Here is a 15,180-nt window from a genome sequence, read left to right on the forward strand (position 1 = left end):
AAAGTATTTTAAACACGCATTTTCTAAGGTATCGAACGCCAGCTCACTGACTAAATATGCCAGTTTTATCGTATCAGATGTATTCCTATATTCATCAAAACATATTATTTGGTTATTTTGAAGCATACTGCATTGAAAAAATGGAACTTAAAAGGGTAAATGATCAAGTGAAATATCAATGCTACTGAATGGTGCTAATTTTGAAACACTATTTTTCTCCAAGCCTCTTGCTTTTCAGGGATTATACATTTCATACACTGTCCAGGCACATCTGTTGGGTAAAGTTCAGGAAGCAGACCCTCCATAAAGGATATGCATTGGAGCAAATGTCGCACTAATTTGAGGACGTTACATACAGTATTAGTGGGATTAAGTAGTTGTTTTATTTACCATGAGACAAGAATATATTTTAAACATTAAGTAATTTATTGAACATTAATAGGATAATGAATGCCAGTTTAGAGAAAATAATGGAATAGTACACCATAACAGAATATGAGATCTGAATACGTAAATATTCTTTTAACACGTAGAAATTTATACCAACTTTTGCAAGAAGTGTTATAACTTTTAACCACGAGTTCGACATATTTCATACAATACAGTAGTGTAGGTTACAGGAAGTTTAATCTTTATCAGGACAAGGGGTTGTTGTGACCGCCAATGATACCTCGAAACATATTTTATTGAGTGCACTTGATTTATTTATTTTCTTGCATGCATTGTACGTTGTGTGTTAGATAATGATCAAATCTGATAAAGTAATGAGAAACAATTGGTTTAATTCCCATAATGAAGTGCTGTGGGCTATGATATTTGGAGAAACCATCATCAATGGATGCAATTGTTAGTTATGACTGCTCTTCAGATCGATCATGTGCGGAATAGGACAAAGAAATTCGTGGTGTTGGTTATTTATTTAATCACATTGCACATAGGATTTTATATGGTGGGATGTAAATAACAGTGATATAAATCAATAGTCAAAAAACTGATACATTTCAAACGTTTACGAGCTTATTTACAAATAGTGGAAAGTACTGGTAAGATACATATTGTTACATAAATAGATTTTTATAAATGCATTTACAGTATATACTTATAAACATAGGCAGTATTACGTTTCTCAGATTATGATTTAGACTGATAACACTCTACATGCACGAATGATACTCTGAGGGTATAGAATATTGATAATTTTAAACTTCGAGGGACCGTGAAAATATCGAGAAGAATTTTGAGTTTCTTGAAATAAAACTGCAAACGTTCGTATGTTCTAGGAATATCAGCACAAGTACGCATTTTACTTTACAACGTCAACGGACCTATTACTTATTGCTAACAGTTTCACCTAATTGAATGGCTTTATAGCTGGACTTGATTTTCGCCTAGTCTTTTCATTAGAAGTAAGTTGTGGCGATGAAGGCAACGTTAAAGACATTCTATTAGATTTTCTTTCGGATTCTCCTGAAGTCTTTCCACTGAATTTCTCCATAGCTCTTGTGTATGAACCAGTGCAGACCCGGCCCCAGGAAGAGCTGCTGTTGTTCACAAATCCACAAGCGACTGGATCAGAAGCAGAAGAAGATGGTCGTGGTTTTTGAAGTTGCTTGTTTCCCGAAAATCCAGTTAGTTCTTCCCAAGACATAGCTGTCTCACTCGGTGTTCCTGGTGTCAAGCTGGCGTCGCTTGATATCGAGCCTGAACGTATGTACTGCGGCCCTACATTTACAGAAAGGTGCAAATTGCTCGTAGTACTCTGGTTCCCTTGTCTACCTTTTACTTCTGTTTCTTCTGCTCTGCACTCAGGGGGTTCGATAACAAGGTGGCAAACGGAGATCATAGACTTTTCAACGTCATTGTTGTTTGTACTGTCTACATTTTCCACTCCATCGGTCAGGTTAACGAGTGTCGTCACCTTCTGCTGAACAAATGAATCACTAGACGAATATAAGTCATCTGAGCATTCTTCATTGTTTCCGTCACTCTTGATTTTGTCGTTTGTGTTTCTAGCATTTTTACCGATTTCCTTCGGAGGAACATCGCATTGTGAACCGACATTTTCTTCTGAAGGACTTTCTCTTCGATGTTTGCGTTTGAATTTGGGAGTTTCTTCGGCACTGATATCAATATCCGGAATAAAGAGTCTTAGAGCATTTGGTCCTGTTGGAAACAGGCTGCGGTCAAAATATTTTTCATTAGTAGTCATTGCAACCTCAAGAGAAGACTTTGTAACCACTTCTTCGTGACGATTAAATGCCGAAACCAATTGGCGCACAGTGTACCTTGGCTCTTGATCTTCACTGTCTTCTTCGTCCACAGGTTTATTATCTGTACTGTCATTCTCTTGAACAGAACTCAATGAAGTTGGCATTAATTCCTCGGCTTCATGTTCAGAGTCATTCCTGATTACTGAGCCTGGAGTAATTTCTTTATCGGGATGTTCTCTGCAATGATTTTCGTCAGATTTCTCGATATCCTGTGGAGAGGGTACTACGTTCCTCGATGAATTACTCGCTGCTGATATGCGTGATGAGTCATTGATTTCACAAGTATTATCATTTTCTAGGATTTTCTCTTCATAATGGCCTACATGAAAAGTATTAGAAGTAGTATCCAGGGATGGAGATTTACATACTCCATTTGCATTTAGGACGTCGACAGATTTGTCCACAGATGGGCTGCTTGCTACAGAAACTACACTCGCAGTTTTAGCCTCGTTCAGTGAAAGACTACTAATTTCATCTTCAGCTAAAGGTGAAGGAATACTCTGAGTTTCATCGGCATCGGATATGACAGGAATCTTCATGGAATTTTCTGCCTGGGTAGCTGTGGCTAAATGTTTTATGGTATTTACATCCTCTACAGAATTTGAATGAGGACTTTCAATTCCGGCATTTAAAGATGAGGGAATGGATGTTGTCGAGATTCCTGCGTTAGCTAAAAGTATCTGCTGGCGCCAGAATGGTAGCATGCTAAGATCCGCAGTCGTTGCTCTTGTTAGACTACGTAAAATCCCTGGAGTTCCAGACACAACCCCTCCAATTCCTTTGCACAAATCAAGTACCTCGTGGGATCTCGATAGACTTCGTAAACCGTACAGCTTCTCTCTTGAGCGGCTAAAGGATGGTGACATCATGAGTTGATTTTCTCCCATGAGTAATCCTTCCCGAGATTTAGATACGAGGGAAACTTGGCTTTCACAAAGACGTGTCTTATGGTATTGATTAAGAAGTGTTGTTTTGCGTAAGCTGCTGTTCTTCTGGTTCTGCTGCTGTTGCACCACTCGTTCGAACAGAGCTTCTCGGGACTTCGACAGATATTTACGAAGGTTCTTTTTGCTACCTACCGACGAACTCTCTCTAAGTGATTCACTCCTCGTGGCCAATTGTGGTGCAGCCTTGCCAGCCATCGGTGCTCTGTTTGAGAACCATCGGTGGCGTAGGCATTCCTTGGCAGTTGGTCGTGCACTGAAAGAAATAAAAAAGACATTTTATAGTGTGCATTTAATTGAATATCGCTGTGTTTTAACAATGAGGAATATAGTTTTAGGTGAGATATGGGAATCGGAATAAGTATACCCGTGAAAAGAAAGGAGATAATATGCTACTGGTGATTATTCTTATTATTTACCGGTATAGATTTAGGTAATAATATATATGAAATCTTTAGCCTTTATACTCGTTTGTGGAAAAAGATTAGTATCCTTTCTTAAATTTATAACAATAACAATAATAATAATAATAATAATAATAATAATAATAATAATAATAATAATAATAATAATAATAATAATAATAATAATAATAATAATGTTATTTGCTTTACGTCCCACTAACTACTTTAACGGTCTTCGGAGATATCGAGGTGCCGGAATTTAGTCCCGCAGGAATTCTTGTACGTGCCAGTAAATCTACCGACACTAGACTGACGTATTTGAGCACCTTCAAATACCACCGGACTGAGCCAGGATCGAACCTGCCAAGTTGGGGTCAGAAGGCCAACGCTTCAACCTTCTGAGCCACTCAGCCCGGCCTTCTTTAAATTTAAGTCCGGGTTATTTTAAATTCGAAATTAGATTTTAACACGGAAAAATTATTTTAGGACCGAACCAGTGCGACAGTTACTTCACCCCAAGAGTATACTTATTGCACAAGGGAGCGCATGTGCGTGAGTCCAGACCGATTTACGCGTTCTCTGTTCTATATATTCGGAAACAACGAAAAGCACTTTACAAAACTTTCAGATGTTAAGAAAACTAAGATTGGTACAGCAAACCTCAAATGGAAACGAGGCACTAAAGGTGAAAAGATTTCTTTATTGTGGGGGACCAAGGAGAATATTTTAAAATTAAAAGCTGAAGCACATTAACAAATTGAAGTAATTCACCAAATGAAAACAGTTTACTAAATATTCACGTCCTGTTCTTTGACTGAATGGTTACCGTAGAAACCTTTGGTTCGATTCCCGGTCGGACCGGAGATTTTAGCCGTGGCTCGTAAATTTGTCTGGCTTGAAGACTGGGACTTGTCTTTGTCTTCTTCATTTACACACAACAGACCACACTACTAACCACCATTGAGGCAGGTAATAGTGAATACAGCCCTCCATATACGGCTGTTATAGGGAAATGTATCCAGCCGAACTGGGTTAAAATTTACGTATGGTGCCGATCCTAAGTTATTGAAGTGTTCAAGATTCTTTTTTGTTTTGTTTCTTGCTAGTTGCTTTACGTCACACCGACACAGATAGATCTTATGACAACGATGGGAAAATGAAGGGCTAGGACTGGAAATGAAGCGGCCGTGGCCTTAATTAAGGTATAGCCCCAGTATTTGCCTGGTGTAAAAATGGCAAACCATGGAAAACCATCTTCAGGGCTGCCGACAGTGGGGTTCGAACCCACTATCTCCCGGATGCAAGCTCACCGCTGCGCGCCCCTAACTGCACGGCCAACTCACCCGGTAGTTCAGGATTCAGAGACCCGTTTTGACATTTTGAAAGTGAAAAGATTCCGTTATTGTCGGCGATCATAATAAGTAATTATACATGAAGTTGAGTTACGTTAATAATTTGTTAAGAAGGAAACCATACTTTGCAGTGTCGACTTAGTGTCTGTCAAACACACAACAATTTCAATATAAATTGGAGTACTATAAACATACCTGTAAAAAATACACACTATTATACAAAGAATGACATCTTTCGATCTACGAGAATAACCTCAGATTCTATCAAATCACTTAAAAGAAGCGTATATATGTACAGTGTTGTTTACGTGCGTACACTTGTCATTGATAGAGAGTTAAGTGATAATATGAACAAGCATTGTCAAATAATGAATTTAGAAGTATTAACATAAATTCATAATAGTGTGTATTTTTACAGGTATGTTTATAGTGTTATAATTTATACTGAAATTATTGTGAGTTTGACAGACTAGAAAGTTTTTTTGTCTCATTTGCGTTAATAAGTTACTAGACTTTGGATTGTGTTGGTTTACGAGTTCATCTTCATTCTGAAGCTATTGTACTTATTTTCTCCGTACCCAGATTTCGTTCTCTTGATGCACGAAATCTAAAGTCATCGAAATATCAAAGCTTTTGAAGAAGAACTGGACAAAGTATCAGAATATGAGAAACAAAGGACTTCAGGATGAGCCGTCTTCAATATATTTGTTTTACACCCCCAAAACATAGCGGACGAGGCGAGAGCAGTGTTAATACATGGGCGCCATCATTCCCTCCTCAATGTTGGACGGTAGGATAGGTTTCGTCACCAGCCCACTGCACTTTTGATGGCACAGTCTTGCCTGATATTTTTATATTTCCTCGATTCGTGGGTTATCCGTCTACATTTTGCGAAAATGTGTGGGCACATAGAAAACTAAACAGACCATGCATAAAATGCTAGTTTTATCCAAAAAACAGTTGCCCTGCGGTCATCTAAAGCTATAAAGTTAATTTTGCATGTCCAATGAATATGTGTAGCATATCAGAGACGATGTATTAGTGTTTTTACTAGCACTATGCGAGCCTACACTCATAGACGAGCATACTTAATCTCCAGTAGTCCTTCATTTCAGCTCTCATTATTTCAAAACCCTACTTCGCTTGGCAGTAATACTCCCATATCCAGGCATCCCAGTGTAAATAAACATTTGGTAATGAAAAGAAACAAGTAAAATTAAATGCAATAGGAGCATCTGTTAAGGAATTTCCAAAAAAAAAGGTGATATCATTTTCGATAATATTTCTCTGCCATTTACAAAGCGGAGGCGGGACAGGGTTTTCTCCGTGTACTCCGATTTTCCCTGTCATATTTCATTCCAGCAACATTATCCAATATCATTTCAATTCATCTGTCATTCATTAATCATTGCCCCAGAGGAGAGCGACAAGCTTCGACAGCCGGCACAATTTCTATCCTCCACGCTAGATGGGGGCTTAATTAATTCCATTCCTGATCCGGTCGAATGACTGGAAACAGGCTGTGGAATTTTATTTTTTCCTCTGCCATTTTATATTCTTCACCATCTGTAACGGCGAAGCTAGTATCCAAGAGAACCCATCCATATCAAATGCTTCAGTGTTATAGAGGCATTCTTGTGGTACCCTAGTAGTATGCAGATGGACATTGTTCTGTTTGTAAAAGTGGATTTGTGTCGCAGTATCTTTGTTCTGCCAATCTCTCTCTCTCTTACTAGATCACGTAGAGACTCAGTATTGCGGCCAATGAAGTCCACGCAATTAAGCTAGTAAGTAGTGCTTTTAATTGTTTAAATCAGTAATGAAGTTTGGATGTTTACCGCTCACTATCTTCTGTGTGCAAGAAAAAGAGCAGTTATTCACCATGCTGACGAATTATTAATTCTGAAAGAAACCACTAACGCGCTGTAAGTGGTAAAATAACGTGTAGAGATGGTTCAAGATTGTTGCCATTCTTGTAGAAGTTCTATTGTAATTATGCAGGGTGTACGAGAAATGCTATCCTGTGATCAAAGACCGCGATAAAGTGGATGAAGCCAGTTAGAATGAGGTAAAGAACCAATCCTCTAACTCCCAATTTATATCCAGAGTCAACTTGAGCATTTCACTTAATGTTGTTTTTTACGAGATCTGTGGTCCAAACATCCCTTGAAATGCCTAAGATGATCGCGAAGCTCACTGTTTTGTGTGTCTAAAGGTCATGAAACGTTAGGATTAGTAAAAAACTGGAGGTCGAATTATTGCACGAATGCAATATTTTCTACACTGTTACCGTCGTTCAAAGTAAAAGGAAAAAATGAAACTGATACCAAGCAGAAATACCGCGGAATCTCACTCTGATAATTTATAGTTGCACTTTCCCCAGTTGACTTTGTATGAAAATTGCGAGCAAGTGTGTTGGTTCCTGTCCCTATTTTAATTGTTCTGATTTCTTTTTCATGGTTTATGACTGGGTGGCATTTTTCGTACACGTCATTCTCTGTGGTATAGTGGTTTGTGTGATTAGCTGCCAACCCCGGAGGCTCGGATTCCACTCCTGCACTGCCACCTAATTTTAAAAGTGGTACGAGGACTGGAACTGGGTCCACTCAGCCCAGGGAGGTCAACTGAGTAGAGGGGTTTTCGATTCCCACCACAACCCTCCTCGAGTGATTTTCCGTGGTTTCCCACTTCTTCTCCAGGTAAATGCAGGGATAGTACCTAATCTTGGCGGGCTCAGGATATCTCATTCATAAGTTAGAAGTAACAACCGTGATAGTGTTCTCTAAAGGAGATTTCTCCATACCACTCACGAATAGCTTGGCGTTATACAGTATACTGTAATGTCGAGCTTCATGACACTCGTGTAACTCAGGTAGAGCAGAAGAGCATAAGGAAATAAATATTTGCTGACTTTTAGCCATTTGTAAACAATGTAGGTTCGCTCAAGATAATTGCAATATTTGGAATGACAGTACAGTTCTGGAAACTCGACATTCCGTAAAACTGGACATCTGCAAACGTGTTCTTTTTCCAAAGCAGGTAAGTAACGAAATTAGTCTTGTTATTTTAGTTCCGTACTTACACCAGTCGAACAATATGGAACAGGTCTGAGCAGCACCAAAAACTTATCTGGGTACAGTCCGAAGAAAGTTGAGGGCCTCTCTAGATATAATACAGTGTATACGAAAATTCAGCCAATAATCACAAACCGTAAGAATGAAATCAGAACAAGTAAAATGTGGACAGGAACGAACACTCTAGCTCGCAAATTTAGAGAATAATTTTTGGTATACAAATAATTACTAACATAAGACGCAACGTTATTTTGAGCCACAGAAAATGTGAATTCCCTTTTTCATAGAACAGAGTCTAAAAATGATAAATTCAAATTGACATCCCTCTTTTCCCAATACCACTTCTCCAGCCGTCAAAAGAACACCCCCACAAACTTTTTCAGCCCACTCGTTAAGTTTGCCTTCAATTCATATTTCCCCAGCTGCACATTCTTGCGTTCTTACTCCTCTGTGGATGGGGACGGTAGTATAACGCCCACGATATCCCCTGTCTGTCGTAGAAAGCGACTAAAAGGGGGATCAGGGACTCTCAACTTGGGAGCGTGGGTTGGCGTCCACAGTACCCCTAGCTGAGTCTGGTCTTGCTACCACTTACTTGTGCCAGGTTCCTCGCTTTCATCTTTTCTATCCGACATCCCTTGGTCAAATCTTGTTCTTTTCCTACCCCGACGGTATTAGCTTTGCGAGTTCATTTTCATGTCCTTCAGTTTCTTTGGCTGATACCTCCATTTTCGATTTCAATTTTCCGCTCTGATTATTATTAATGTAGGATTATTGCCTAGTTGTACTTTGTCTTAAAACAATGATCACCACCGTCTGCGTTTTTACCATAGATCACCGCACAAGGAAATGATTTAATATAACCAGGCCGCGTGATCATGTTAACCAGTAGACTGGGAGGTTAGAGGTAAGACCAACATTGGTACTGTATTCAACTGACAGTAGTGGCATATCATATTGCGAAGTTCGTTTACATCCACGTGGAGGTGATGAATGGCCGTAGAAACGGAATCCTCAATTGACAATGTGGAACCTGCTGGAAGAATTCTCATACGATGGCGGAATACAGGCAGGGCAGGGTGATTTTCACATAGGCTGGAACCTGGAACGCTGTTGATTGATTTCCAACAGAAAAAACCCTGAGCAACGTAGGGAATGCACTTTCTGATTTGAGAACGTAGCGGTAACGTGCAAATTTTCTAGCGAGCAAGTGGTTTGAGTCACATAGCTGTGAGCTGGCATTCGGCAGATAGTGGGTTCGAACCACACCGTCGGCAGTCCTGAAGATGGTTTTCCGTGGTTTCCTACTTTCACACCAGCCAAATGCTGGGACTGCACCTTCATTAATGCTACTATCGTTTCCTTCCCACTCCTAGCCCTTCCCTACCCCATCCCATCGTCACCATAAGACCTGTCTGTGTCGGTGCGACGTAAAGCGAATTGTTAAAAAAAAACAATTACAACCCGTGATTTTGATTGGATATGCCCATTCATGTTTTCGACGTTCCAGGTACTGAAGTCCCCCATGAGTATTTGTATAAGCCTATTTGAAGCTACAAGAGAGTTTTTACAATGCACTTTGCAACAATAAATTTTTCGTGAAATTATTTACTGTATTTGTGCTCTTTAAGGCAAAAAGAGTTAAGTGTGTAAAGAAACATATTTAGTGTATATCCCAAGAACCTCTAGGTCACCCCATACCCCGACCATCATTTGGCCGTAAAATTCCTGAAATGTAGTTAAAGAAAAACCCTGTACGATAAGCCTGGCAAGCAGCCAGATTCAATGAATTCATTATCTGAAAAAAAAACTGTAGTAGGTATTAACTCTAGGTACAATACTGTACATCTGATTATGCATTATATATAGACTTTCCATAACTGAGATTTAATATTCCGTCATGCAGCATGTATATATTAAGTCTTGTCCAGATATGACCGTTAACATGAAACACACAATTGCATGAACTTCCCGGCTTTACTCATTACTCAACGCATTCGTTTCTATTCTTGCCGGTCGTTGTATGGGGCAGGATTTCTACCAAATAAATGAATTGTAGAGTCTGAATGGCATGCAGTACCTGCACGAATTTCCTTCACTGGCTAAAATCTTCTTTCTATGCATCACAAGATTTCTGAATATCATTGCTCAGCACCACCCATACCTAAGTAGCTTCTATACTCTCACAAACATACTGCAAATACCATCAGTAGGCTACCAGTACTTCACTCCCTACCAATTAAGTATCTTGGCGAAGCTCAGAACAAACGAAAGTTCTCCAATGTCACAGACAACTTAGTCGAAGGCTACTCGTAAAGACTGACCAAATCCTCTCATTACTTGAGTGTATGGCTTACGTTATTGGTTGGTTTATTGTTGTGATTTTAATTAATAATAATAATAATAATGTTATTGGCTTTACGTTCCACTAACTACTTCTACGGTTTTCAGAGACGCCGAGGTGCCGGAATTTAGTCGTACAGGAGCTCCTTTACGTGCCAGTAAATCTACCGACACGAGGCTGACGTATTTGAGCACCTTCAAATACCACCACATTGAGCCGGGATCAAACCTGCCAAGTTCAGTTCCCAGTTGGGGTCATAAGGCGAGCGCCTCAACCGTCTGGGATACTCAGCCCGGCATAATATCAATTACTTCAACATACGTAGTACAGTCATTAAGTTCTGAGACTGATCGCATGATGGCACTGTGGTGCACTATAGCGCATAAGTGGCGCCGTGGTATGGTACCATGTCAGTCAGTCTCTCGTGCCTGCAAGGGACAGTTGAATGCATGCACTGGAAGCAGACGTACGGTCGTTGTTGTGACGGTGATTTGAATGCGCCTGTCGGACCTTGACATGTCACAGTTTGAGCAACGAGCAAACATCAAGTTTTGACAGAAATTAGGCAAACCCATTGCCGAAACGTTTGAAATGATGCAGCATGTTTACGGTGAGTACGTACTGAGTCGCAGTGTTGTGTTTAGGTGGCACCGACGTTTTGTGCAAGGACGGGACAGTCTGGAAGATGATGTGTGCACTGGTCGGCCACAAACAGTTCGAACGGAACGCAAGATCCAAGAAGTTGCAACGTTGGTGCATGCTAACTGCTCCCAATCGGTAGACGAACCTCGCAGCAGCAAGAGGGGTCAGCCACGGTACTTGCCACAAAATTCTGACGGATGACCTCAACATGTCTCGTGTTACCCAGCACAGTGTGCCGCGAATCCTGTCGCAAGACCACCGTGATGATCGAATGACGATTTGTGGTGTCCTCATCAGTAGTGCTGACGATGATCCGACGTTTTTCAACCGGAAAATAACTGGACACGAAACATGGTGTTTCCTTCACGATCCGCAACTGAAACGACAATCCGCCACCTGGAAAACGCCATCATCATCACGACAAGACAGGTCAAAAGGCAAGCTGATGCTGGAACTATATTTGGATTCAAATGGTATCGTTCACATGGAATTCCTCCCAGACGGTGCAACGGTAAACAAAATCCGCTATAAGGAGATCCTTGGCCGTTTACGCGATGCAATTCGCCGTAAGCGACCTGGGCTTTGGCGTACAAAGGACTGACTGTTGCTACACGCAACGCCTCTGCACATTGCTCTGTCCTTGTCCAAGAGGAACTTGCAAGGCAACATGTGACAGTTTTGCCACACCCTACATACTCACCTGATCTCGCACCATGATATTTTTTTCTCTTTCCTCGCCTGAAAGCACTCCTACGTGGGCGCAGATTTCAGTCGTCCGAAGAGGTCATGACAGCCACAAGAGAAGCCATACGGGACCTTCCTGCCATTTGATTTCAGCGGTGCTTCCAGCAGCTATATCAACGTTGGTAAACGTGCATAACGGCCATCGGCGACTACTTTGAGGGCGGATGTGGTTCTGTTTAAGTGGTTGGCCAACGGCGACTATTTTGAGGGTGGATGTGGTTCTGTGTAGGTGCACGCTGTGTAATGCGGCATCGTGTTCAACATACAGAGTCATGTGGGTGCCTATCCTCCAGGCGTCAAGTCTCAGAATTTAATGACTGTACTACGTAGAATCAATATAGCTGTTTAGATACTTGAGGGAACTTCTATCGAATGGAACCTTGAATCTCTGAATGTACCGTTTTCTAATAATAACATGAATCTAACTCAGACAGATAAACAGACAGACGATTTATTTATCTTAGGGAGCCTCCGCGGCTCAGCTGGCAGTGCGCCGGCCTCTCACCGCTGGGTTCCGTGGTTCAAATCCCGGTCACTACATCTGAGATTTGTGCTGGACAAAGCGGAGGCGGGACAGGTTTTTCTCCGGGTACTCCGGTTTTCTCTGTCATCTTTCATTCCAGTAACACTCTTCAGTATCATTTAATTTCATCTGTCAGTCATTAATCATTGCCCTAGAGGGGTGCGACAGGCTTCGGTAATCGGCACAATTCCTATCCTCGCCGCTAGATGGGGGCTTCATTCATTCCATTCCTGACCCGGTCGAATGACTGGAAACAGGATGTGGATTTTCATTTCATTCATTTCATTTATTTATTGTGGTAAAGTGGAAACATGTTCCTTTCCTTACTTAACTACAGTAATGCAACTACTACTACTACTACTACTACTACTACTACTACTACTATAATTTCTTTTTCCATAGCTTTTCCCACTGCATGGTGATGTTGCGGGTATGATTTTTGTCACAACTGTGTACTCAGCCTATGAGGGATGTCCTTCGTGTCGCCAGTCCTGTGTGGAAGGCTATAATGCATTACTACGTGTTTGTGTGGTGATTGGTAGTGTGGTGTGTTGTATGTAATTGGAGGGGTGTGCATCAATACAAACACAAACACCCAGGGACAGAGGAATTAACCAGTTTCGTATAAAGTCCCCGGCCCAACCGGAAATCGAACCTGGGACCCTGTGAACCGAAGACTGCAACGCTGACCTTTCATCCAAGGAACCAGACAACAGCAACAGCAACAGCAGTAACAACAACAACAACAACAACAATAATAATAATAACAATAACAATAACAATAATAATAATAATAATAATAATAATAATAATAATAATAATAATAGCCCATAAGAAGGCGAGTATATTTCTATCCTGCCAAACACTGTGCAAACAGATGGAATGCTCAGCCTACATGATTTTGGAAAATAGCCTACAGTACTTTGAAGAAGTCAGAAGAAGATATTTAGTAAACATTGGCGTGAAGTCGCGTCTATTTATGTCATTACTTTTAAAAAGCTGCTTTAAAGCCGCAGGAAACTTAGAGCTGACATTCATATAGTCGATGTACCTTGGATCTCGTACGAGCAGGTGTCGAATGAAGTCCCTGGCATCTTCTGACACGTCTTCAAACAGTTCTTCAGGGAAATCGAGTTGAGCACGGGAGATGTTGCAGAATGTCTCCTGATCAGATTCGCCTCCAAATGGCGAGAAACCAGTCAGCAGCACGTAGGTAGTTACACCCAAGGACCTGTCACAGGGAAAATACGGAAAGAAAAAAAGATTACTTTTTAATTCACAACATTATTTCCCTATTCAAAACTTCCACCATGGTCTCCTATAATGCTTTCTTCTTTAAATCCCTAAATACGGTGTGTAATCATAGGCTCTTATGTCGAAAAGTAGTATTAAATAAAGTTACATATCTACATCAATAGAAGGGGTGATAACACTGTTAAGCATTGTTTCATCCAATATGTCGATTTATAACTTAGATTTTTATCTCTTAATTATTATGAATCACCAGTGGCGTGCGATGAACACATTCGTTACCCCAGATGCAAAAATGTGTTTTTAAATATAAGCAATCGTAGCCCCACTACACTCTCTAAAGTCAAAATTTCCATTTTATAGGGCTGCATTTTTCGTGGAAAGGTCTACCTGAGAAAGGTATTTCAAGAATATTTTCAACCACATACTCGCTCATATTTCCATATTGATATTCATGACACCATCATAACTTAATCTATAGCAGATTTTAAACAATGTACTTACAGTTTCACCCGGTGACGCTTCGTGATAGTACAGTCATGGTTTTCACAAAAATACACTCGGACTAATTACTTGTTTTTAACTTAAAAGGTCTAATCTAAACTGAATCAGCAAAATTTAACTGATATTTTACCATCGCCGAAATTTTATAGTTTCACTCGTTTACTGAGTGTACGTGCATCAACAACAAACGAGGGAAAATATTCTTAAAGACGTATAACACACGTTATATTCATGAAGAATGCCACAGAACTCGCGAAACCTTCACCTATAATCCAAGAGGAACACTATAAAAAACCACCATATACCACCATCTCAGAAAACCTAATACAACAATCTTTTACTTCGCGCTTGGATCTGTGTTCATGCTGGGCAACCTAAATATTTTTCTGCGGCTATCGGGATACATACTCTGCACGTGCCATCAATGAATTGCTCGAGAAAACTGTATACATGCCTAATCTAGGAATAAAATGTATTCTTCCATATTGCAATTGATTTTATAAACTGGCTCTATTTTTATTAGCAAGAAGATGTGCATGTGGCTATACTCTTAGCATGTTGATATTTTTCTTATAGTCTCTAGTGTGTGGCGCTGATCACTTCCAGAGTTAAGTATTAAAACTAATATACTTTACCCAAGCTAGCTGGCCTGTCGCCGTAAATTGCTGTCGGGTGAGGGTCCACAGCTCCGCCCCGCTCCTAGGACAAGGAAGCTTCAAGTGCATGCGTCAACCAAGCGAGTTAAATTTCGCTGGGATAGCTCTCTTTCGCGCCGGCAAGGAAACCGAGCTCGCTGGAGAAGCTGAACTGCGATAGAGGATTACTCTTGTGTTTTTGCTTATGAACAAGACGTGGGACAAACATTTCTACTTCCATGTCCACTGCAATGCCTTGTGCGTTTTGAAGTAATTCGTCAGTGACTCGGTCTGCATCCTCACTTTATTTTTTGAGAAGGCCTTCATCAAGAATTCCTGTAATATGTTATCCCATCGTGATAAAATCCTTGTTCTTTGCTTGCAAGGCATTAACTATTGACTCTAATAGGGGCCTACTACCGAATATTTTGCTACTGTAATTAGGGCAACGATGAACGATTGTATGCCGTGGCACACACAACTTTTTGTGCGT

At 40.5% G+C, this 15,180-nt stretch overlaps 1 protein-coding gene across 1 annotated transcript in view; it reads right to left on the minus strand.

The window, feature by feature from the left end:
* Positions 1-414: 414 nt before the first annotated feature.
* LOC136863094 (uncharacterized) overlaps positions 415-15,180 on the minus strand; it is a 324,692-nt gene continuing 309,926 nt past the window's right edge. Inside the window, exons 7-8 of the mRNA XM_067139430.2 lie at positions 13,349-13,528; positions 415-3,470 (exon numbers count right to left, since the gene is read on the minus strand). Coding sequence (XP_066995531.2) covers positions 1,352-3,470; positions 13,349-13,528 — 2,299 coding nt within the window. The 3' untranslated portion in view covers positions 415-1,351. The remainder of the gene's footprint in view (positions 3,471-13,348; positions 13,529-15,180) is intronic.

The sequence above is a fragment of the Anabrus simplex genome, chromosome 2 (genome assembly GCF_040414725.1).
Source record: "Anabrus simplex isolate iqAnaSimp1 chromosome 2, ASM4041472v1, whole genome shotgun sequence".
Taxonomy (NCBI): Eukaryota; Metazoa; Arthropoda; class Insecta; order Orthoptera; family Tettigoniidae; genus Anabrus; species Anabrus simplex.